This window comes from Papio anubis, chromosome 6 (genome assembly GCF_008728515.1).
Source record: "Papio anubis isolate 15944 chromosome 6, Panubis1.0, whole genome shotgun sequence".
NCBI lineage: Eukaryota > Metazoa > Chordata > Mammalia > Primates > Cercopithecidae > Papio > Papio anubis.
Window position 1 is genome coordinate 2,744,671 of NC_044981.1, and position 24,427 is coordinate 2,769,097.

General features: G+C 46.0%; 1 protein-coding gene across 4 annotated transcripts; it reads right to left on the minus strand.

Annotated features, from left to right (window-relative positions):
* Positions 1-966: 966 nt before the first annotated feature.
* On the minus strand, positions 967-17,938 carry SERPINB9 (serpin family B member 9). 4 transcript variants are annotated; one of them, XM_021936934.2, is made up of 7 exons: positions 17,542-17,938; positions 11,612-11,789; positions 7,200-7,337; positions 6,542-6,659; positions 4,611-4,753; positions 3,064-3,219; positions 967-1,827 (listed from the first exon to the last, which is right to left on the minus strand). In XM_021936934.2, exons 2-7 carry the CDS (start codon positions 11,777-11,779, stop codon positions 1,420-1,422), a joined length of 1,131 nt encoding a protein of 376 aa, XP_021792626.2. In that variant the 5' UTR covers positions 11,780-11,789; positions 17,542-17,938; the 3' UTR covers positions 967-1,419. The 4 variants fall into 4 exon arrangements, with proteins under 4 accessions (XP_021792626.2, XP_003897003.3, XP_031522724.1 ...); XM_003896954.4 differs by lacking the exon at positions 17,542-17,938 and adding an exon at positions 14,888-15,001; XM_031666864.1 differs by lacking the exon at positions 17,542-17,938 and adding an exon at positions 13,861-14,866.
* Positions 17,939-24,427: the final 6,489 nt, after the last annotated feature.

Below are 24,427 nucleotides of genomic sequence, written 5' to 3' on the forward strand. Positions count from 1 at the left end.
AGGAGATCGAGACCATTCTGGCCAACATGGTGAAACCCTGTCTCTACTAAAAACACAAAAAAAATTACCCAGGCATGGTGGCGGGCGACTGTAGTCCCAGCTACTCGGGAGGCTGAGGCAGGAGAATGGCCTGAACCCGGGAGGCGGAGCTTGCAGTGAGCCGAGATCCGGCCACTGAACTACAGCCTGGGCGACAGAGCGAGACTCTGTCTCAAAAAATAAAAATAAAAAATAAGTTACACAGCTCATATATAACCCACTTACTTATTACTGCACTATGAGGGGCACCCAAATATGTAAGACAGAGTCCCAACCCTTGGTTGTTGGAGGACTATCTAAGGATACAGAGATTAATAAAAATAAAAGAACTACCAAGAAAGAAGTGCCCGCCATCCTGGCTAACACGGTGAAACCCCGTCTCTACTAAAAATACAAAAAATCAGCCGGGCGTGGTGGCAGCGCCTGTAGTCCCAGCTACTCAGGAGGCTGAGGCAGGAGAATGGGGTGAACCCCGGAGGCAGAGCTTGCAGTGAGCCGAGATCGCACGGCTGCACTCCAGCCTGGGAGACAAAGCGAGACTCCGTCTCAAAAAAAAAAAAAAAGTGCCCTCCGAGTGCAAAATTTGTACATCTGGTTGTGGAGAAAGGAAAAACTTCTCAAAGAAGAATTTGAAATGAGCTTTAAGTGTTGAATGGGATTTTTACTGTTAAGACTTAGAGGTAGAGAAATACAGTATCATAAAGAAAGATGTGATCCCTACAAGAGGATTACATCATACCTGGAAAGACATTAAAGAGTCCAACCTGGTCATTGTCAAAGCTATGTAAGTTGGGCACAGAATTGAAGACCAGGTGTAAAAGGAGGATAGCTCTGTCCCTTTTGCATCCCCAGTGCCAAATGCAGTGTTTGGTGCGTGGTTGGTTATTGGTAGATGTCAACAAGAAAAAAAAAGACAAAATATACATGTGCACTTTAAAACCTTTTTTAAAAGACTAAGCACCAGGAAATCTATAAACTAGTAGCAATATCTAGCAGCATTTATTACCACTGAGGCAGTGGGTTAAGGCATGTATTTGAGGTCTCAGGAAAGCACGGGGTCTCCAGAGTGAATTGCATGTGGAATTCTAGAAGAACTTTGCTTGCCATCCTATGGGATTTGGGCTGCAATTTTAATACAACAGGGAATCATTATGGTCTATTTTCTCAAGATTCTGATTAAGTAGGATAAATGAGTAGTCAGTATGTAAGAGCTGAGTGTGAAGCATCACGAACTTATGCTGGCAAATCATGAGGGCAGACAGGTAAGGAATCTGCCCTCATCTTTGCACTTGGCTTTCTAGGCCCATCCTCTTGGAGCTGTAGTGGGGATCTGGGGACACAGCAAGAGGGAAATGGCTGAGTGCAGAGTAAGTGCACCCTTTATGGAGATGAGAACCTGCCACAGAACAGAAGGCTGTTGGCTCTGTTGTGCCTGATGAAGAAAAGGAAAGGGTGGTCAGCACAGAACCTCGGGCCAGATTCCATGCAGCACTCTGCAATCACAATGCAGCCTGAGGCTGCTGCTGCCTCGGTGCCTTCTTCATTAACCTCCACAAAACTCTTGTGCACGAACTTGGACAGACACAGGTCTCCCTCCGCTGACATTGCCGACAAGTCAGCCTTGCCCTGTTGGAAGGCATCGACCATTCCCAAACGCCGAAGCACAGATTCCATGTCATAATCCTCTTGCAGTTTAAATTTTGGAAGGAGAACTTCAACCTCAGTACTCTTCATACAGTCTGGCTTGGTCCAGGCTGTGAGTTTCTCAAAAGTGAGATTTTTTTCCACCTGAAATACCAGAATTAGACTTTAAGATTCCGACTTCAGTGCACATCTACAAGCACACAGGCACTCACACAGTCCCCTTCCTCCTCTTGCACGTAGGTGTTGTTTGTTCACATAGGATCACTGGCCCCTTCATCTGCCAGAAGCTTGTGAGCGCTCCTACTTGTCCTATGTCCCATGTGCCATCCCATGCGCCACTTCCTTGACAAGGGGGAGAGACACCAAGCAGCCAGAGGCAGGAAGGCTGTGGCTGTCGTCTCCTTATCCAGCAACTCCAGAGACATCTTGTATTGTGACAAGCGTCAATGCCCAGGCGACTATGTTTGCTTTTCAAACATAGTCTTTTTAAAGACAACAAACCATTGCTAGTAAAGAAAAGGATTGGAAATGAAAGGGTTCTCAGTGTGAGCCACTCCAACAGGATTATCTGTCCCAGTTGAGATTCTGCATAGTTTCTGGAGCAGAGCGGTTACAGTCAGGCAGGTGGGCAGAGGCAGAGCCAGTGGCTGCTGCACACACAGACCTCTTAAGTCATGGGGTTCCACTGCCTGCCATTTGCCATGGGTGACTCTCTCACCCCAGGGATCCATGCTGAAAGGAAGCCGAGTGCCTGGATGTGCCATCAGAGGCTGTCTCTGGTCCCACCCTCTGAGCACTGGACTTCACACCTCCCCGGATGCCACAATCCCCCCTCCCAGCCTCTTTAGGTGAAAGTTAAAACTTCCTCATTCTCTATTTCAGGTTCTTAGACTTTCAAAGCATAATGCTAAGAATGATGATTATAATAACGGATCACATTTGTAGAGAGTTTACTATTTGCCAGGCAATGTGGTAAACTTGTTAACTGAATTACCCACAGTTTATCCTCATCATAACCCTACCGGGCAATAACCCTAAGCTGTCATTTATGCTTTCACAGTTAAAAGTCTGCCATTCATCAAACTAGCAGGATTTTTATAAGTTTCCTCCTACCGGATTTATTTTAAAAGGCATTTTAACCGCCCCCTACCCCTTCTAGCGATGAAAACACAGAGGACTGAGATGTGTATGTAATTTGGCAGATCACGCAGACAATACTGGGAAAAGTCAGCCTTGAACAAAAGTTTGAACCCAACGCCAAGTGCCTGCACAGTGTGCGTCTGCCACATGGCCAACTCGGAAGGTAAATACAAGAGGTGCAAGTGGTGTTCGAGTTCTGCCCGCAAAGGCGTCCCTGGGTTCTTCCCGCCCGGGTCTTACCGTGCTGAGCTCCACGCCGTCGTCAGGCAGCAGCACGAGCAGGCTCAGCTCCTCCCCGGCGTAGGGCAGCTCCAGCAGCTGCGCGCGCACCTCGCCCACGTGGGCGAGCTTAAACGTGGCCTCCTGATACATCATCTGCACTGGCCTTTGCTCCTCCTGGGGGAAGGATTATTAAAAGAGGCAATTAAAAGTTTCAGAAGAGCTGCAGTTGCCTCCGATAGTGTTTTCAGCACCTGTGATGGAAACCGCCACATTCATGCCTCAATTAACACACACACACACAAAAAAAGGCAACCAGTTCCTTCCTATCATCACTGCAAGCAGACACAGTACTACCCTGGGAAAGCTTTTTTTCTGCAAAATAAAATGTGATACTCTGCATTTTCCAGAGGAGAAATATTTTTCTCATTTAATTTGTGCTCAGCAAATAGATCTAAGAAAACAATATAATCAAATGAAATTAAATACAAAGTTGTTTCGATTTAATTAGAAAAAAATGTGTGTTGTTTTTCCTATTTATCCAACCCAACATATGAGAAAAAAATCGTAAAGTGGGATCAAACTTATAGTTCCACAACAGCATGACAGGGAGTATAAATGGGTACACTCTCTCAGAAAGAGTGATGACCTACGACCTACGTATATAGTAATCTATTTTAACCCAACCTTTTCAATTATGATACTCTAAGGAAATAACTTTTTTAAAATACAGAAGAGGCATATGCACACAGAAGTTCAGCAAAGTATTACATTTACTCAATTCACTTTTAAAAATTGATACAGGTCATCTATTATAAAAATTAAAATCATTCTAAAACCAAGATTAGAAGAATTCTCCTCCTCCCACCCTTTGCAACTAGAGAACTAATTTTTTTTAAGTTCAAGTACACCTTACAAAAAATGCAGGAGGGTTACCTGCTTTCGTTTTCTAATTGCATTAAAATGGTATCTTTTTAGGGGCTGGAGGATTATGGAAAATTATTCTAATGCCTGCCTTAATTAAGTTTTACTTCAATGTCAAAACTAAGGTCTTTGTCATGAAGTTTTAATATTAAAAAGCTGGAAATACTGAATTAATGATAGTTAACAATTCAAATCAAAACTTACTTTAATTTTAAAAATAACTAAAGACATATGTTTTCACCTTCTCTCCCTCTACCCTGCCCTATACTGCCTCTCACTCCCACTCCCACATAGCACACTACCTTAACACCTTTTTTTTTTTTTTTTCCTTTCTAGCCAAGTAAATTGGGCTTAAAGGAAGATCTTTAGTTTCCAAAAATAGGTGGCAGCAATGGTTTATAAGAAATTATCAAAGGTAGTTAAGAGCAGTAATAAAACACTACATATATTATATATATATATATGCAGCAAATATCTTTTATTCCTTCAGTTTTCTTCTACTGAGTTAATAAATTCATTCAGAAATACTTTAAGTTTCAAATTCCTTTTGGCTTACACTTACGTCACTTATGATTTTACAAAGTTAAATCTTTCCATTCAACTTCTTCATCAAAGTAGCAGGATGTTAAAAAGCGTCCCCCTACCTGCTTTATTTTAAAAGGCATTTCCCTTGTGTACGTTTCGTCAAACTGTTCATCCCACTTCCCTTTGAAGTAGACGGCATTGACAAGAACCAGTCTGGTTTCTGCATCAATGGAGCTACCCGGCAGCAACTCTTCAATTTTACCTTTCAAGAAAAGTAGAGACTACGTTCAGTTGCTTTTTGTAAGAACCTGATGTATTCGATGATCCTGGATGACTAGCTGAGAAGCAAACTTCTGTTTTCAAGTTTGCTGAGTGTGGGTTGTTACGTACAGAAATAAAAACAGCACGTGTGAGTGGCGTTCATGATTACCGACACCTTGAGAACATCCACCGAGTTGAGGATGGTGAAAGACACCTAAGTCACTCGAGGAAAGCAGGTTGGTAGAAAGTAGAAAAATTACGCCAGGTTGGAGAACAAGACCAGCAGGAAATGTGACAGGCTGAGGGGGTGTTTGTCTCACGTGGTTAAATGGAGTGTTTGACCCAACCCTTCGTGATCACACCCAGTTCTAAACTGGATGGCTCAAAGCGAGAAGAGCTGACATTGGGCACATGGGGAATTTCTAGAAGCTTCTGGAGGAGATCTTCCTGCCGAATCCCCTCAACAAAGCACCAGACATCTCTGGAAAAGAGAATGTGGGCAAGCAAAGATCACCCCTTCTTTCCCTGGAGATCAAGTGGTACTTTTTCAATGAACTGAGAGCATCCCTGCTAATTCGCTGCCTCAAGAGAGCATCCGTGGCAAATACTCCAAGCAGGAATGGGGGAACAATTGCTGAGACTTTAAGCGAAGAACATCTCCCAGTCTTTACCGTCTCATTTATTCACAGAAATAGAAATGTTCCTAGTGGTACTAAGCATCATTGGTGCAGAGGAGTCTGCATCATTCATCAGACCGTCATTGGTCTTGGAGGCCAAGACTGGAACACGTCACTTTCTGAAACGTGGATGAATAAGGTTCAACCCCAAATGGAGGATATTTTCAGTCTGTGGAACTGATCAGCCCTGAGAGAGGGTCTGCAGTTAACCAATCAAATGTAGGCTTAGCAAGACAAACTAAAGGAGCTTAAGTGGAAGACATGAAAAATCAGAAGTGACCTTAGCAGGTAAAGGTGATGGTGATGGAGGTCCCCCAGAACCTAGGAAGAGGCAGCCCAAGTGTATACCTCAGGCAAGATATGTCCGTCAATCTCCTTCTCATAGAGACAATGGAGTCACCTGACATGTGAATGTTACAGGCTAGGGAGAGTATATTTTAATGTAAGTTATTAAACTGGAAACCTGGCCTGAGATTCTTTTGACATTTGTTTTTTGTTTGTTTTTTGTTTTTGAGACAGGCTGGAGCACAGCGGCGTGATCTCAGCTCACTACAACTTCTGCCTCCCAGGTTCAAGTGATTCTCATGTCTCAGCCTCCCAAGTAGCTGGGATTATAGGCATGGGCCACCACGCCTGGCTAATTTTTGTATTTTTGGTAGAGATGGGGGGGGTCTCACCATGTTGGCCAGGCTGGTCTCGAACTCCTGACCTGAAGTGATATGCCCACCTTGGCCTCCTAAATTGCTGGGATTACAGGTGACAGCCACCATCCCTGGCCCTCTTTTGACATTTGTATCAGCTACTCTAGTCCTGGGAGAATACACAAAAGTAAATCTCTGTTGTTGAAAACCTGAATGTCTGATCAGATCCTTTACAAGTCCATCAAGGTTCAGTATGCCAGGAGGCCCTGCCAGTCAACACTACTCTGACCATCTGAAACACCCGTGAAATTAGAGGGGCCGGAGTGGAGAGGTGGAGGTGGGTGAGGAGAGAGAGAAGGAGGGATAGGAGGGAGAGAGGGAGGAGGGAGGATGTAAGAGGAGGGAAGGAGGAATAGGAAGAGCTGCAGGAGGAGGGGTTGGGAGGAGGGTGGAATAACTTGTCATTCTGACCTTCAGTCTTCTTTGAGACCCAAGTGTTGATGTGTTCCCTGGACTCTTCTGCAGCTTTGATAAAGGAAAGCTCCTTCAGCTCAGCATGGTAGAATTGAAGACAGGATTCCTTAAACGTCTTTGGAGAGAAAAATGTTCAGTGAGGCTGCACTGCTAAATACAAATGTCAACAAACTTCCAAAAATTCTAAATATGTTATCTTTTTTTAATAAAAAGAATACACAGAACTCTTTAAAAGTGATCATATTAAGATATGTTAAAATATCAGAGTTTGTGAATAGGTATGCATTGGACCCTGAATAACCAGAAATGAACTTGAGAATTTTACCTTTCAATTTTACCTTTCAAGAAAAGTAGAGACTACTTTTGGAATACTAATGCAAGGTATAATTATAGAATTGTGGTCTTTAAAAAAAGGAAGTTTAGGTTGGGCATGGTGGCTCACATCTGCAATCCCAACAGGCAGGAGGATCATTTGAGATTAGGAGTTTGAGACCAGCCTGGGCAACATAGTGAGACCCCATCTTAGAAAAAAAAAAAGTACAATTTTTTTAATTGGTTAATGTAAGTTTCTCAGTTTCTCTAGGGTCTTTCTCCCAGACTCTATATCACCAGATATGTTGAATACAACTTTTATTGTTCTATTGATTCAACTTACTGAGAGAAATTGACAAGTTTTCTCTCCAAAGAGCCTGTTGGCTGTTCTCAGCAGATACTGTGTGCCAGGCTTGTTCACTTCAGCGAGAAGCGACTGGAAACCCCGATGAATGTCTTCCTCTGTGTTTAAAGAAAGTGCCTGTTGTGAGAAATAATTTCAAAGTTATCAAGATAGCTCTTTGGTGGATGGGGAAAGGAGAGAGAGGGGACAGAAAACAGGCGAGTAAAAGATGTAGCCATCCTGCCTGAATGGATCTCACTCGTTTAAAGGTGAGTAACAGAAAAAAAATGACAAGGGTGAGAAAAGCTCATAAAAGAGGTTGTGATAAAATCTGGCATCCAAAGGAAAATATAAATGTGCCCTAAGTGGTGGGAAAATTACCTCTAAAATTTATAGAAAAACAAAAAAGATGCAGTTAAAAAGTTAAAAGCAGAAAAAATGCAAGGAAAAATAGACAGAAATACAACCATCAGAATCCTCAAAAGGAAATAAGGATATTAAATGAGCAATGTGATTAATAAGACAATAACACAGTTATAAAAATTGTACCCTATAGGGACTATATGTGTGTGTGTTACTTAAATATTTCAAAAAATATAACACATATTGGACCATAAGAAAAGTCTCAAAGTCTCAATACATTCTGAAATACAGAAATTATATAGATTATATCCTTTAACTTCAATGTAGTAACAAAAAATCAACATTATAAACAAAATGCCAACAAAATGAAAATGACATACAAAATATTACTGAAAACACTTTTCTAAATAATTAACTCTTCAAAGTAACAATTACAATACTCTTCCAGGCCAGGCACAATGGCTCATGCCTGTAATCCCAGCACTTTGGGAGCCTAAAGCAGGAGGATTGTTTGAGTCCAAGAGTTTGAGGCTAGTCTGGGCAACATTGCAAGATCCCATCTCCAATTAGCTGGGCATGATGGTGTGTGCCTGTGGTCCCAGCTACTTGGAAGGCTGAGGTGGGAGGATTGCTGGAGCCCAGGACTTTGAGGCTGCAGTGAGCTGTGATCAAGTTGCCACACTCCAGCCTAGGAGACAGAGCAAGACCATGTCAAAAAAAAAAAATCCCTCTTCTAAACAATTATTTAAAATATTCTTCTAGGCTGGGCACAGTGGCTCATGCTTGTAATCCCAGCACTTTGGGAGGCCAAGGGAGGCAGATCACTTGAGGTCAGGAGTTCAAGACCAGCCTTGCCAACATGGCGAAACCCTGTCTCTACTAAAAATACAAAAATTAGCCAAGTGTGGTGATGCTTGCCTGAAATCCCAGCTACTTGGGAGGCTGAGGCAGGAGAATCACTTGAACCCAGGAGGCGGAGGTTGCAGTGAGCTGAGATCACACTATTGCACTCCAGCCTGGGCAAGAGAGCAAGACTCTTCCTCAAAAACAAACAAACAAACAAAAAATATTCCTCTAAATAAGTATACGACAAATAATTTAGAAAATAATCAAAATATGGGTGATATATATTAGACCAAAGAGTTCGGCCAAAGATAAGTTAAAACATAGCATTGTTTTCAATATTACCAAGAAAGTAATAAAATGCTAAAACTTTACATCATTATGTTAGAGAAAATACAGAAAAACTCCTAAGGAGTTTTGGAACAAGCACAAAATGATCAATGAATCCAAGAACTGGTTCTTTAAAAGAAAACACACATACATACATAACAGACAACCACCCACCACATATTTAAAAAAGCACTCCAAAGGAAAGTTGTATGTGAAAAAGAGGTTACAGCAATATAAACAGAGAGAATGTTAAAACAAAAACGCTATATAATTATTTTCAATAAAGTACAGATTATAAGTTACCAAATGCCAGTCAAAAATATGAATATTAGCCAGGCATTGTGACGTGTGCCTGTAATCCCAGCTACTTGGGAGGCTGAGGCAGGAAAATCACTTGAACTTGAACTCAGGAGTTGGAGGTTGCAGTGAGCTGAGATAGCACCACTGCACTCCAGCCTGGGTGACAGAGCGAGACTCCATCTCAAAAAAAAAAAAAAAAAAACCCACAGAATCTATCAATCAGTCACAATGCACAATGAATGAACAAAAAAAAGAGAGAGAGAGAGAGAATTACTTCTAAAAAGGCTTAGATGATCTTTTGAGGGATGTTTTTTCTAATATTCAAGCAATTTCTATTTCTCATGCAATACACACTGTCCTATAACATAGAAAAGAGAGGAAGCTGCTAAATTTATTTTAGACAGCTCATAGACTATTGATAAGAAACCCTGTTAAAAATAGAACAAAACCAAAAGCTAAGACCAATTTCACCCAAGGCTGTGACACCACTATTACTATTCATAGCCAACACATGTTGAGCACTTGCTTTACATGGACTGTCTCACCGAATCCTCAGATGAGCTGAAAAACACAGTTATAAAAGTAAAGATACCATATAATCACCAAAGTACAAAATGTCAAGTGAAAATGGGGAAATAGAACCGGGCGCGGTGGCTCACGCCTGTGATTTCAGCACATTGGGAGGCCGAGGCGGACGGATCACGAGGTCAGGAGATCGAGACCATCCTGGCTAACACGGTGAAACCCCGTCTCTAAAAATAAAAATTACCCAGGCGAGGTGGTGGGCGCCTGTAGTCCCAGCTCCTCGGGAGGCTGAGGCAGGAGAATGGTGTGAACCCAGGAGGCGGAACTTGCAGTGAGCAGAGATCACGCCACTGCACTCCAGCCTGGGCGACAGAGTGAGACTCTGTCTAAAAAAAAAAAAGAAAGAAAGAAAAAGAAAATGGGGAAATAGGACTGGAGGAAGATGCTTTACATTATCAAGGGTGGTTGTCTCTGCATGATGGATCCATAAGGATTTTTTTCCTCCCTTCTACTTTTTTTTTTTTTTTTTTAATTTTATAGTGGACTTTTACCAGTTATACAATGAAGGAAAAATAAATAATTCTTTAAAATATTTCTGCTGCCATTAATGCTTCCCTTCATGTTACAGGTAGCAATGTGTACTCAGTATGTCTGGCGTCTCACGAGTATCCAGGCGAACACTGGAGCCACGGAGAGCTCCGTGTCACACCTAAGAAGGCACCCAAACAATTTTGGTGCTCTCAAAAGAGCTTTCTATAAGGGTTTATCAGTGAGTCTAAAATATAGAAAAAGATTATAAAGATTTAAGCATAAGGCACTTCAGAACCAAAATGGAGTCACTAATGTTAAAAACTAAAACAAAAACTGAAACTTGGACAGAGACAGCGAAGGCCATGAAGAGAGGGTTCTCACGCTTGAACGCCTGATAACAACACTATCGCAAAGGACTCCGTAAAAAACTACACTCTTGCACAAAGGCCATCACAGCCTTACGCAACAAAATACTTGCACAAGGATGTCTACCCAGGAACTCCCCATCCAACCTCACACTGGCATCACCTTCGTTACTGATCTTTTTGCCAAAAATAACTATTTCAAAGGGATTATGTAATCCTTTTCACTTTTTCCTTTAAAAATCTTAGTGTTATATTTCACCTCCCTGAATACGCACATAGCTTGCTATGGCATGTGTATTTTCATTGTAATGCCCTTTTTCCAAATGTATATATTTTAGAGAGCCTCTCTGTGCTTATTATTAAGGCTGGTAGCCTTTATACATAAACCTTCCCTCCTTCACACAGTGAGCTGGGAAATTATTAAAATGAGTAATTCACTACTGAAAAGTGTCATCAAAGGAAAAAAAAAGAGTCATATTGAACAAAGGACAACTCCCACGACGAAGGCGTGTCCAGGGGCCTGCAGTCAGGGATGATGCAAGCTTTCAGTTTCATCTCAGGTGTATGTCCCCTCTCCTTTCCACAAACATCTGGGGACAAGCACTGATCTTGAGTCATTTTCAGAGGTTCTCTGAGCGTTGGTGAGACTAAACTGAGCAGTACCTGCACGGTGTGCAGCGGTAACTAAGCACTTGCCCTGGAATCCTTCTGGCAAATTTCTGTTGATGCCCTCCCTGAGCTGTTGGTACAGAAACAACTTGAAACAGGTATTAACCCTCCTTACCAATGAAAGTTTATAGTTACAGTCTCTTGCTGCAAAAAAGAGGTAGGTCTTTGCAACTTATATTTCAAATAATTTCAGTATCATTTTCTAAACAAAGATTCCGTGCCAGGACAAGACAGCTTGGATGGTCTTTTCCAAGGGATTAACGGAGGAAAGTTTCCCCCAAATAAATCTCCATGGAGCAGAGTTCCTGCCTCCGTGCCCTGCCCCCCTTCTTCCCCAGTGGACCCCCGCCTTCCTGAAATGGCCAGTGCATACTGGGGCCCCAGTCCTGCCCTCCTTTCTCAGTGGCTGTGGAGTATGAGTGTGATGCTGGTGACAGAACACGCAGTCCAGGCCAGTCCCTGCTCCTGGGGCACAGGCAAGCTTACCTGGGCCATCTGGGTTGCGGTGTTTCCCTTTGCCCCTAGGAGAACCATGGCCAGGGCAGAGGAGATGCTCACAGGAGAACAAAACACGTTGTGCGTAGGGTTGTCTTGACATAGTATCTTTAAAAGGCGTATGGCAAAGGTACCACTTGCATTAGAAAGAGTTTCCATGATGCAGGGCCTGGAAGTAAAGAATAAAGAGAAATGCAGTTTTGACACTCCCTGAATGTTACTGACCTACTTACTACAGGGCAATTTTGGAATCGTACTTTTTGTTTTCTTCTCAAAGTTCATAAGTATTTCAAGTTGGAGAAAAATTTATTTTCTGTTAGTCTCCAGCCAAAAACTAAGGGAGGAGGAGGAAAATGCTGTTCTTATTCTTGCATGCATTTACAAAGAGTCCTTGTGAGATTTTCAACTGGGCACCAGCAAATATTAAGGTAATTAGCTAAGTGTGGTGATGGCAGCAGCTCAAACCAACAATAGCAACAGAACTGGCTCGCCTGCAGAGCTCTGTCTGTCTCTCTCCCTCTTTCTCTCTCTCTCTCCTTCTCGCTCTCTCTCTCTCTCACACACACAAACACACACACACACACACACAGAGAGAGAGAGAGAGAGAGAGCGCGAGCTGGGAGCAGTGAACTCCAATTCTTTCCGTAAGGACGTGATTGTCCCATCTGAGGAAGAGAATGGGCTCAGGAAGGAGGAGGAAAATGCTTTTCTTATTCTTGTATGCATTTACAAAGAGTCCTTGTGAGATTTTCAACTGGGCACCAGCCTGTGGCCTCCCTGTCATTCAGCTGATACACAAAAGACACTGAGATGCTGAACCTGACCCAGAGACAGACAGCTGTGAGGCAAGGAACTGTCATCCACAGAGGCAAGTGAGTGTGTCCTGGACAGCTGGGATGGAACCAGTCTGCTCCCAGTCAGCCGGCCTGCCTCAGGCCCACACGGCCTGACATCCCAGTAACTCCATTCAGAGCTCCTGCCCATCACTAGCTTCTGGACATCATGTGACCCTTGAACACTGAAAGTGGGACTTAGACAATTGTGTGTTGTTTTGGCTTCGTTTTGTTTTGTTTTTAATGTGCTTGCTAACTCAGAAACATCTATTTGGGAGCTTTACTCATTACTCCCAGCAAAAGCCATGAGTGTAGATGGTGCATGAGACGAAGGAACTGGTCCTTGCAGAACGCCAGAATGGAAAGGCAAGAAACAGCCCAAGGTGAGGAGTAAAACAGGCGAGAACAAGGGCGTGGTGCCTGTGAAGCCACTGGAGGCCAAAGTGTGAATGTGAGGGGGTGGGTCTCTTCGCCACAGGTCTGAAACCAAATGAACCCCCACCCCCAGGCTGCAGTTCCCAGTGCCCTTGGAAATGAGACCCTCACTCCTCCAGGTGAGCCTGGGAGACCTCCCTGACCCCTTTCCATCCCCCTCGTCCCCCACACCCATCCCCAAGGCCTGCCCTCTACGCCCACATTTCTTTCCACTTCCCCCACATTTCTTTCCACTTCGGATCCTGTGCCTGGCCTAATGCGCAGGCCCCCTCCCGAGCCTCTGGCCTCCTAGAGCCACTCCCCACTGTCGGGACACCTCATCTGTGCTCCCCAAAACGCCACGCAAAGCACTGGAGAGCCTTGGACAATGAACACAACCCGCTTCCCTCAGCCACCACCGGGCCACAGCCACACAGCATCCTCAGAAAGCGGTGTCTTAATCCTCTTGTCCTGCCTCCTAAATCTCCCTTAGGATCTGCTCAAAGCCACCTCGTTAAAACGTTTCTTCGGCCGGGCGCGGTGGCTCAAGCCTGTAATCCCAGCACTTTGGGAGGCTGAGACGGGCGGATCACCAGGTCAGGAGATCGAGACCATCCTGGCTAACACGGTGAAACCCTGTCTCTGCTAAAAATACAAAAAACTAGCCGGGCGTGGTGGCGGGCGCCTGTGGTCCCAGCTACTCGGGAGGCTGAGGCAGGAGAATGGCGGGAACCCGGGAGGCGGAGCTTGCAGTGAGCTGAGATCTGGCCACTGCACTCCAGCCTGGGCGACAGGGCGAGACTCCGTCTCAAAAAAAAAAAGAAAGAAAGAAAGAACAGTTTCTTCTCCACCTGCCCCCTCCCTTGATCCAGCCTCGCTCAGGTCACAGCCTCCACCTCTGGCCATCCTGAACCTCTCCCAAAGTCACCTCTTCGCAAACTCCTGGTCCCCCTTACAAGGCCCCATGTCCATCACGGGATTAATTCTACTCACCCTCGAACACCGCGGCCCGGAGGCTTGATTCCCACCCTAAAGGAGGTTCCCTTGACCCCGCGGGCGCAACCCTCCCCAGCACGACCGTTTGTCCCGAAGGTGACTCCTCATCTTGCTGGCGGTCCCCACAGACCGCAGGCCCTGCAGGCGACGGCTGAGCCTGGCTCCGCGGATTCACAGTCCCTGGAGGAGTAATCGGAAGAAGGACGGGCCCCATCCGTTTCGCTGAATTATTGAAAGAATTAAGATGGATAAGAGTGCTCGGATTTGAAACTCGGGACTGGTGGCTTTATTTTGTTGTTGTTGGTGGTGGTGGGGTTTTTTGTGTTTTGGGGGGATTTTTTTGTTTAGTTTTGTTTTGAGAGGAAGTCTCGCTCTGTATGCGGCCCGGCTGGAGTGCAGTGGCGCAATCCCAGCGCACTGCAACCTCCGCCTCCGAGTTCAAGTGATTTTCCTGCCTCAGTACGTAGCTGACATTATTACAGGCGTTCGCCAACATGCCCGGCTAATTTTTGCATTTTCAGTAGAGACCGGTTTTCACCACGTTTGTCAGGCTGGTCTCGAACTCCTGATCTTAAAGGATCCGCCCGCCTCGGCTTCCCAAAGTGCTGGGATTACCGGCGTGAGCCACCGCGCCCGGCCGAGACTGGTGACTTTAAAGGACAGAGAAGAAGCAGGACAGACGTCATCCTGCGGCTCCCAGAGCGGAGAGGAGCAGTGAGAAAACAGGGCCGGCAGGTGGGGAGGAGGCTGCAAAGCAGGGCTTCCGCCCGGGAAGGGCAGCGAGGAGACCTCGGAGAGGGAATGGCCCGCGCTGGCTGTGGGCCGCCAAGGCGGAGGCCGGCCGCGCGCTCCAGGGCACCCCCGGAGGCCGTTGCTGACCCCACCGAGAAGGCGCCGCCTCTCCGGGGCTCTTGGCTGCGCGACCGCTCCTGCCCTCCGGTCCCACCTCTCCGTGGCAGCCGGGTCTTGAAGCTCGCCACTCCCGTGCTCCACCGCGGCCCCGCGCGGGGACGCCCGCACCTACCACCTGGTCCAGCGCCGCCGCCGTTTCCGTGCCGCGCTCCGAGCCTGGACGCCGATCCCGGAGGCGCAGGACCCGGCCCTGCTGCTGCGCTCGCCGCGGACTCCCACTAGGGCCTCCGCGGGCACCGCTTTTATACCGCAGGGTCGGGCGCCTCCCACGCTTTCTGCCTTCAGGCGGAGCCTGGCGGGACCCGCGGGGGCGGCGCGCGTGGTGGCCGAGGTCAGGGCTCGGGGAAGGGGCAGGCCAGGGTCCCCCCAGTCCTCCCGGCCCAGGGCGAGGTCCGCGAATGCTCCCGCCAGCCTGAGGCCGGCCAGGTCCCCAAGGCGCGCGCCCGGCCTCGGCCACCGGCAGCTCCAGGGCCGCTTCGGGATCGGGTTCTGAACCCAGAGAAGTTCTGAGCCCAGAGAAGTGGGTGGGAGCCTGCGGGGCCCAGGGCCTCCGCGCCAAGAAACAAGGGGTCTGCGGGAAAAGAGACAGAGCCTGGAACCCTGGGCTTTTCTACCTCAGGAAGCGAAGTCGGGTGACAGCCAAGCTCCATGTTCCAGTGGGAAGGCCCCATGGGTCTGTGTTCCACGCCTCTTGTCATGAATATGAGGGATTCACTTAGAACCAAAGCGTTTGTTCCAGGTCCCACCACTAACTAGTACCATTTGTTCCAGGTCCCACCACTAACTAGTACCATTTGTTCCAGGTCCCACCACTAACTAGTACCATTTGTTCCAGGTCCCACCACTAACTAGTACCATTTGTTCCAGGTCCCACCACTAACTAGTACCAGTCCGGACCCAGAACCAGGCTCCCCTCCTCCTGGGCGCCCGAGGCCCCTCTCAGCCACAGGTGCTTGGGCTGCGGTCGCGGTGTAAGCACTAACCCATTTTCGAAGTGATGGGAAGAGACACTGAGTCACATGGGCTCGGACACTCCTTGTGTCCTCTCGGGAGCTCAGAGGCAGGGACTGCGGGGAGTTGATGCAGCAGTTCATAGTAATCAGATGTTCCCCACCCCGCTCCATCCTAGGCTGGACGCAATTGGAAGCATTTCATGTCGGCACGGTGACGTCCAGAGGAAGAGAACGGACCAAATGCCTCTCTGTGGAGCACCGAGTGTCTCCCAGAAGCCGTGTCCTCCTGTTTCGAACTGACCAGAATTAGAGCTTTCTCCTGAGGGCCTGAATTAGGGAGAGGCAAGCCAGGTGCCTAAGGCACAACATTTCAGGAGGGCCACACTCATAGGTGCCAACCCTGCATTTGCATGGCCCTGAGAATCAGAGCCTCCTTCAATTTTAAACCCTAGGTGCCTAGCTTGTTTTTTAAAATAAGACCTTTATTAAAAGACAATTCACGGACCATAATATTCGTCCTTTTAAAGCATACAATTCAGTAGTTCTTGGTATATTGACAAAGCTGTCCAGCTCTCACCACCGTCTAACTCCAGAAGGTTTTCATCACCCTAAGATGAACTGTGACACCCATTACCAATTATTCTCCATTTCCTCCTCCTCACAACCCCTGGCTTCTGGGAGACGCTCTGTACTCCACAGATTTATTTTCTGGCCCTGTGGATTGACCGACTGTGGAGATTTCATGCAAATTGAATCATACAATATGTGGTCTTTCGTGACTGCCCTTCTTTCACTTAGCAGAATGTTTTCAAGGGTCATTCTTGATGGTTCCAGGTAGCATTTATCAGTACTTTATTTATTTTCATAACTGAAAAATAGTTATAAAAATATTATAAAATCAAAAGGGAAATTAGAATGTATTTTGAAATTAATAAAAAATGAAAGTAAAAATATAAAAATTTGTAGGATGTTATTAAATCAGTACTTTGGGGAAACTTTACAGCATGAAATGCCTCTATTAGGAGAGGAGAAAGGCTTCAAATCAATGACCTCAGTTTCTGCCTTCAAAAACTAGAAACAGTATAAATACATTAAACACAAAATCAGTAGAAAAGAAAAAATAATAAAGATTGAAGAATAAGTCAATGAGATAGAATTTATAATGATAGAGAAAACTGGTTAAACAAGAAGCTGTTATTTATTTATTCATGTACTTTTTTTTTTTTTTTTGAGATGGAGTCTTGCTCTATCGCCTAGGCTGGAGAGCAGTGGCGTGATCTTGGCTCGCTGCAACCTCTACCTCCCAGTTCCAGTGATTCTCCTGCCTCAGCCTCCCAAGTAGCTGGAACTATAGGCATGCGCCACCATAACCAGCTAATTTTTATATTTTTAGTACAGACAGGGTTTCACCGTGTTGGCCAGGCTGGTCACGAACTCCCGACCTCAGGTGATCCTCCCGCCTCAGCCTCCCAAAGTGCTGGGATTACAGGCGTGAACCACTGCGCAAACATGTTAGCTGCCTCCGTGCTCCAAGGCCAGAGGAAAAGTCCTTTCAATCCAAATCATATGACCAACCATGGAAAATGGGTTTAGCAAAGGATAAAAAAAACAGAACTATGAAAACAAAAGTTATTTTAGTTTTTCCTTTCCTTTCTCCTCTTTCCCCAACAAAAGGTTATACAGGGGGCATGAAATCTGTTCAGAAATAGCTAAGAATCAAGAGATTTTGCAATTATGTATATTTTTCATTTAAAATGTCTTCTACTTTATTACTTTAAGAAAGTCACAACATATCACAAAAATATTTCTTTACCTGATCGCTTTTAACGGTTTTCCCAGATGGAAGATACACAGGGCCCCAGAGGAAGCATTTTTCCAGGATTTTCCAACACTGTCCAGAAGAAGGGAGTCTTTGATCCTCACACCAGGTCCAAGGATTTCTCAAAAATCACTACTTCATGATCAGACAAGCACTAGAGAAATAACAGAATCCTGTTGCTGGCCTGAAAACCTGGCAAACATGTGTAAGCAGACCTCCATCACTGGGCCGCAGCAGGACACAGGGAGGACCCGCCCAGCGGCAACTTCCTTCCTAACTCCAAATTCACTGCAAATAAAGTCCCTCACCACCAATGACCCAGCCGTTGTGCGTCTCCGGACTCTTCTGTATCTTTAGCAAAGGCCACGTTTTCCAGCTCTGCCTGTGGGCGTCTGACACACTTCCTTAAAGGCCTGGAGACAGCAGGATATGGAGCGTGGCCCTGTTCACTCTGCAAAGGTTTCCACAACCTTGAAAACATTTCCCTGCCTCCAACATGTTCCTACCATACATGTGACATGGTCAGGCTCCATTCTAAGACTTAGCGCATTCAGTTAACAAAAAGTAATTGGCTGCCTGCCCTGGGCTTGGCTTGGCACTTGCTGAGTACTTGGTACCAAGTTGAAGAGACAGTATCTGGCCCAAGGGGGCTGCAGTCTGAGGGAGAGATGGCGAGCACACCGAGGTACTTCCAAGGTGCCCTGAACACCCCCAGAACGCCCCAGCCCAACACTTAAGCTCCATAGGGACTTTCTGTTAAATGTCCTGTCTCCCACACTGGACTGTGAGCCTCAGGACAGCCTAACCCTCCTTTACCAATTTTTATATTAGCACACTGTACATTTGGCCTCTGGTACCTGCAGGTTCCACATCCACAGATTCAACCAACTGCAGATGGAAAATATTTGGAAAAAAGGTTAAAAAAACCACATCAATAAAAAATAATACAAATTTTAAAACAATACAGTATAATGGCTATTTGTACAGCATTTACACTGTATTAGGTATTATACATAATCTAGAGATGATTTCAAGCATATGGGAGGATGTTACACAGGTTACATTTGCATAGGTTATATGCAAACACTACACCATGTTATGTTAGAGACCTGAGAATCCGCAGAGCTCAGTGTTCACTAGGATCCTGGAATCAATCAGATACCAAGAGACAACTATATTTGTTGAAGCCCATTTGTTGAATGATTGAGAGGCTTCATACTGGGATTAGATGATCAAGAAATAGAGATCTATAAGTGGGCAAACAGGGAAACGGCATCATCGAGGTGGCTTGAGAGAACAGGGACCAAGGAAGGTCTCTGAAGATGGACTTGGAAGGGTCTAGAGGGTGTGTGTGTGTTTATGTGCTCGAGTACGTGTGTCGGGAGGGGGATAAGAAGAACACAGCAGCAGGAGAGGAGCCCTGAAATGTATGTTGAGGTCAAATCGAAAAGGCCTGTATGCAATACTTTGAAGCCCAGAGCCGACTCCCTTCTGTGCTCCCCTGGTTTCAGCTATAATGGGCTTGGCACGAGGCTCCCATCCTCTGCCCAGATTCCTGTTCTCAAACAATCTTGCTTCTACAGAAGAGGATGTGGATGGGAGAAGGGGCTAGGCAACGAGAAAGGTGGCAGGTGGCCCCCTGTGTCCCCAGTATTCTCCAATTACAATAGTCAGAGATCAGGCCAATGTTCAAAAATGATTCCTGGGATCACTGGTGCTTATCCAGCCAAAGGGCCCAGAATCTGCCCTGGTGGGATTTAAGCCCAGAGCAGGCAACCTCCACAGGACAGTCCCCGGCAGCAGCGATCACAGGGATGTATTTGGATCTTACACAAGAACCCTTGGAATCCAGCCAGTCAGGTGGCCAGGATCACCCCAGGCAGCTCACGGATCTCAAATAACATCATCCTGCATGCTACGTGGTAGAATGTGTTTGAACCTCATGTATTGCGTTATGGAAGGGTTTTTTCTGGACTGTAAGTACATGTTTAAGTAAATAGAAGCTACTCAAATTTAAAGCCTCAGTTTAGTGAACAGATTTTTTTTTTTTTTTTTTTTTTTTTTTTTTTGAGACGGAGTCTCACTCTGTCGCCCGGGCTGGAGTGCAGTGGCCGGATCTCAGCTCACTGCAAGCTCCGCCTCCGGGGTTTACGCCATTCTCCTGCCTCAGCCTCCCAAGTAACTGGGATTACAGGCGCCCGCCATCTCGCCCGGCTAGTTTTTTGTATTTTTTAGTAGAGACGGGGTTTCACCGTGTTCGCCAGGATGGTCTCGATCTCCTGACCTCGTGATCCGCCCGTCTCAGCCTCCCAAAGTGCTGGGATTACAGGCTTGAGCCACCGCGCCCGGCCTTGAACAGATTTTTTATTTACAAAAACTATTCTGTCAGTAATGGGAGTTTATGAGATAAGGGGAGGTTTCAGGCTGGGCTTGGAGAGAGTGGTTAAGAGGTAGTTAAGATGGTAGTGTAGAAGCTGAAGGGGGATTGTGAACCCAGGCAGTAGCAGAGATGACTCAGAAAGGGGGCAAATGTAAGAGGCCTTGAGAGGAAACCAGTCCAGCGCCCAGAGGTGAGATGGGGGAGGAGGCCCGGATGGCTGAGCCTTGTGGTGCATGCTGGAAGACAGGGTTTAAGGAAGAGAAGCAGATTTGGGTGCAGGAGAATGGACGTATTGAAATTGACATTGGAAGAGAGTTATCAAAAAATAAACAAGAGAGATGTAATTTAGAAGCAATATTAAAGATCAAAATTAGACCAGGCACAGTGGCTCACGCCTGTAATCCTAACACTTTGGGAGGCCAAGACAGGTGGATCACTTGAGGTCAGGAGTTCAATACCAGCCTGGCCAATATCGTGAAACCCATCTCTACTAAAAATACAAAAATTAGCCAGGTGTGGTGGCATGCGCCTGTAATCCCAGCTACTCAGGAGGCTGAGGCAGGAGAATCGCTTGAACCCAGGAAGTGGAGGTTGCAGTAAGCCAAGATCATACCACTGCACTCCAGCCTGGGCAAAAGAGTGAGATTGTCTCAAAAAAAAAAAAAAAAAATCAAAATTATAATTACACAAGTGCAATTCTAAGTACATGTGACGGCAGTAGAATTATGCGTATTCTCTACTCTTCTGTAGTTCCTCTTTTATTTTCCTTTTCATTGATTGTACTACTTACTAAAACATGTTTTTTCTCCAAAGTCTGTCAGCAATTCTAAGATATGTTCACTTCAATGGGAAGTGACTGGAAGTCTTGGTGAACATCTTTATCTTTGTTTAAACAAAGTGCCTGGTAATATTAAACAGCAACGTCAACTTTCAACATTGCCCTCTTAATTCCCCTAAAGAGGGACCTCCAAATGAATCTCTACACAGAAAATTAGGTAGGCTCCTATAGTGAAATGATTTAATTGTCTAACGCAGGGTTTCTCAACCGACGCATTGCTGACATGTGGAGCCAGATCATTCTTTGCACTGGGGACTGTCCTGTGCAACGTAGGATGTTCAGCAGCATCCCTGGCCTCCACCCGCTCCATGCCAGGAGCACCTACCCCTCAATAATGACAAGCAAAAATGTCTCCAGACATTGCCAAATGTCCTCCAGGCTGAGGCACAGTTGCCCCCTAGGTAAGAACCATGGGTCTGGCAGATTTATTCATGCTAGGAAGCCTCGATAACAGGAGGAAGACAGAACAGAAAAAAAAAAAAATTAGTCTTCAGATTTAAATCTAACATGGCCCCAGGAACAAAGAAAGAGCAGACATCAAACTGAAAATGTTTCACCAGTAATTTTACAGAAGTTCTCTAGGTAACACTATGATTTAAATGTCAAGCCACAGTGAAAATGAAGGTTGTTCCTCTATCTCCCTCCCACCCTTAGCCCAAAGGCCCTTCCACCAGAAGCTGGAAGAAACAGCTGCAGGGGGATCTTCAGCTGGGGTCTGCGGATGCAGTTGGAGAGGTCAGCCAGATACCGCTAATGTGACTTGCACAATAGTGCACAGGTGGTAACGCGCCGAGACACTTCCCCAGATTACCGAACGAACCTGAGACTAAAAAGGTTAAAGACTGCTTCCCTAAAGCAGTAGTCACTACCTCATTTGTACATATCGTCCCCATCATCCATTTTGGAGCAGTCAGAATATATTTGCCCTCTACGCTCCAGAAGATACACGTTCGCATTTGTGTTTTTTCTTTTCTTTTTTCACGTATTCATTATCATCCACTAAAAATAACCCATTTTACGGAATGTTCATTAACAGCTGCAATTCTATTTTAAACACATTTTTTAGCAAAAGTTTAAAACATAAAATTGAAATTCTTTGTCTTTTTGTGGAATAGCTTTACCTTACTTATCAAAGATGCAATTTTGCTATGATTTATGGATGCTTTTGTCTAGAGAAAAGAACTTCATCACTTGATGGAGATTCCTCATCCTGCACAGTTCACCTTTCTAGCCACGTCTGCCCTCTGCTATCATGAGGTCCTTCCTGCCACCTACAGGCCACCCCAGCTTTCACCGGCTGATGTGAAGGTATGAAAAGGCCCCTCTGTGGAAACACAGGAGAAAACTTGCCGTCATTCTCCCCATGTGATAGGTACACTTCCGCCTGTCCCCATGAGGACCATGGCCATGGCAGAGGAGATGCTCAGGGGCAAGAAAAACACATTTCATGAGTTGCTCTCATCACCCTCCTCCTTAATAAACTGATGGCAAAAGTGCCATCTGGGCAGGGCACGGTGGCTCACATCTGTCATCCCAGCACTTTGGGAGGCCGAGGCGGGTGGATCACTTGAGGTCAGGAGTTCAAGACCAGCCTGGCCATCACGGTGAAACTCTGTCTCTACTACAAATACAAAAAATTAGCCAGGTGTGGTGGCACACACCTATAATCCCAGCTACTTGGGAGGCTAAGGCAGGAGAATCACTTGAAGCCAGGAGGTGGAGGTTGCAATGAGCCGAGATCACGCCACTGCATTCCAGCCTGGGTGAAAGAGTGAGACTCTGTCTCAAAAAAAAAAAAAAAAAAAAAAGTGCCATTTGCACCTGAATTCATCCATCAGGGAAGGTCTGGATCAGGAGCACATCAACCAAGCCCTCTATGGCCACCTAGTCGTCAGTCCCCAGTCAGTGGACACTGGGGTGTAGCCGGCAGAATAATGCCCCTTGCCAAAGATGTCTTACCTCCTAATCCCCAAAACCGGTGACTGTCTTACATGGCAAAAGGGATGTTGCCGATGTGATCACTCTAGTTAAGAATCTTGAGATGAGAGATGTGCTGGTTATCTGGTATTATGTTCATTTTAATTGTTACTGTAATCGGGTTCTTGTGTGGCCTGTGTGCTAACTGAGATCAAAGTCAGGTTTCACAATGACCCAGTAACCAATTTGCAATGCTTAAACATGGTTTATTGCCAGAGACTCACATATACCCTATCAAGCACACATTCACAATACAATGTTTTTTCATTGTTTATTTTCCCGTGAGTGATGGGAATGACATGATCCGATTACTAAAAGCAGTAATGAGGGGAATGGCAAACCCAAGCAGTGGCTCAGAAGGCTAGCACAGCAGACACTCCTCTCACACATAGCCTCTGGGCAGCTGCTGTCTCATCCGGAGGCGGCATCTAAGTTCCTACAGGCAGGAATTCTCAAGAGGCCTCTGGCAGTGTCAGTTCCTTGCTGTTTTTATGGTTTTCCCCAGGTGTGTCCATCAGAGATTTTCTGAATCAGTAGAAAGGAATGTCTGGATGATGATAAGGGGTTGTGGACACCAAGGTTTTATCATGCAGGCGAAGCCTCCAGACAGCAGGTGTCAGAGATAATAAACTGTAAATGTTTCTTATCAGACTTAAAGCGTCGGCCCTATCAGTAATTCCAAAAGGGCAGAGTGTATAATGAGGCATGTCCGGCTCCCCTTCCCATCATGGCCTGAACTAGTTTTGCAAGTTAGCTTTGGAATGCCTTTGCTGAGAGGAGGGGTCCGTATAGATGACTGAGGGCTTAGAATTTTGTTTTTGGTTTACACACATGACAGAAGCCACTCCATTTTTAGACATTAGGATCACAAATCATTCTTACAGATCATCTGGGTGGGCTCAGTGTGATCACAGGTCCTCATGAAAGAGGGAGGAGGGTCACATCCAGAGAAGGAGATGTGAGGACAGATGCAGAGGTCAGGGCAGTGTGGAGCCACACGGAACACAGGCAGCCTCTAGAAGCTGGAAAAGGCCAGGAAGCAGATTCTCCCCGGAGCCTTGGGAGGAACCAGCCCAGCTGCCCCGTTCTGGAGTTCCGACTTCCAGAGCTGTACGGTGTAAAGCTAGATTGTTTTCAGCCATTTGAGGTTTGAGGTAGTTTGTGATGGCAGCAATGGGAAACAAATACACTGACTTAGTCACAGAGTAGCCAGTACGGGGCCTCAGCAACAGGACTGCTGCCGGGCTCACAGGCACCCTCAGAGACCAGCTGGCTGCACCCGCCGCTAGTGCAACCAGGCACTGCCCTAAGTTCTTCACATGCATCTCAGCTAACCCTCACTACCACACACTGAGGCCCTGCAGTGAGAACCCACCAAGATGAGGAGACTGAGTTTGTTCCAGATCTCCGAGGTGGTTGCTGTCAGTGAAGTCAGGGCTGGAAACTGTGGTTTGATGCCACAGCCTGCATCCTCAATCGTTCCATAAAATCCCCTGATTGCTGCTAGCTCCTTCTCAATTTGGTGTCACTAATAAAATTTATAACCACTATTCTGTGACTAAAGAATGTAATTCTCGGCCGGGCGCGGTGGCTCAAGCCTGTAATCCCAGCACTTTGGGAGGCCGAGACGGGTGGATCACAAGGTCAGGAGATCGAGACCATCCTGGCTAACACGGTGAAACCCC

Coding starts and splice junctions, on each gene's coding strand:
- SERPINB9 (XM_021936934.2), bottom strand. CDS start 11,779: ATGGAAACTCTTTCTAATGCAAGTGGTACCTTTGCCATACGCCTTTTA. Junction 3,220..4,610: donor TGCCTTTTAAAATAAAGCAG/GTAGGGGGACGC, acceptor TCCTTCCCCCAG/GAGGAGCAAAGGCCAGTGCA. Junction 1,828..3,063: donor ACGGCGTGGAGCTCAGCACG/GTAAGACCCGGG, acceptor CTGGTATTTCAG/GTGGAAAAAAATCTCACTTT.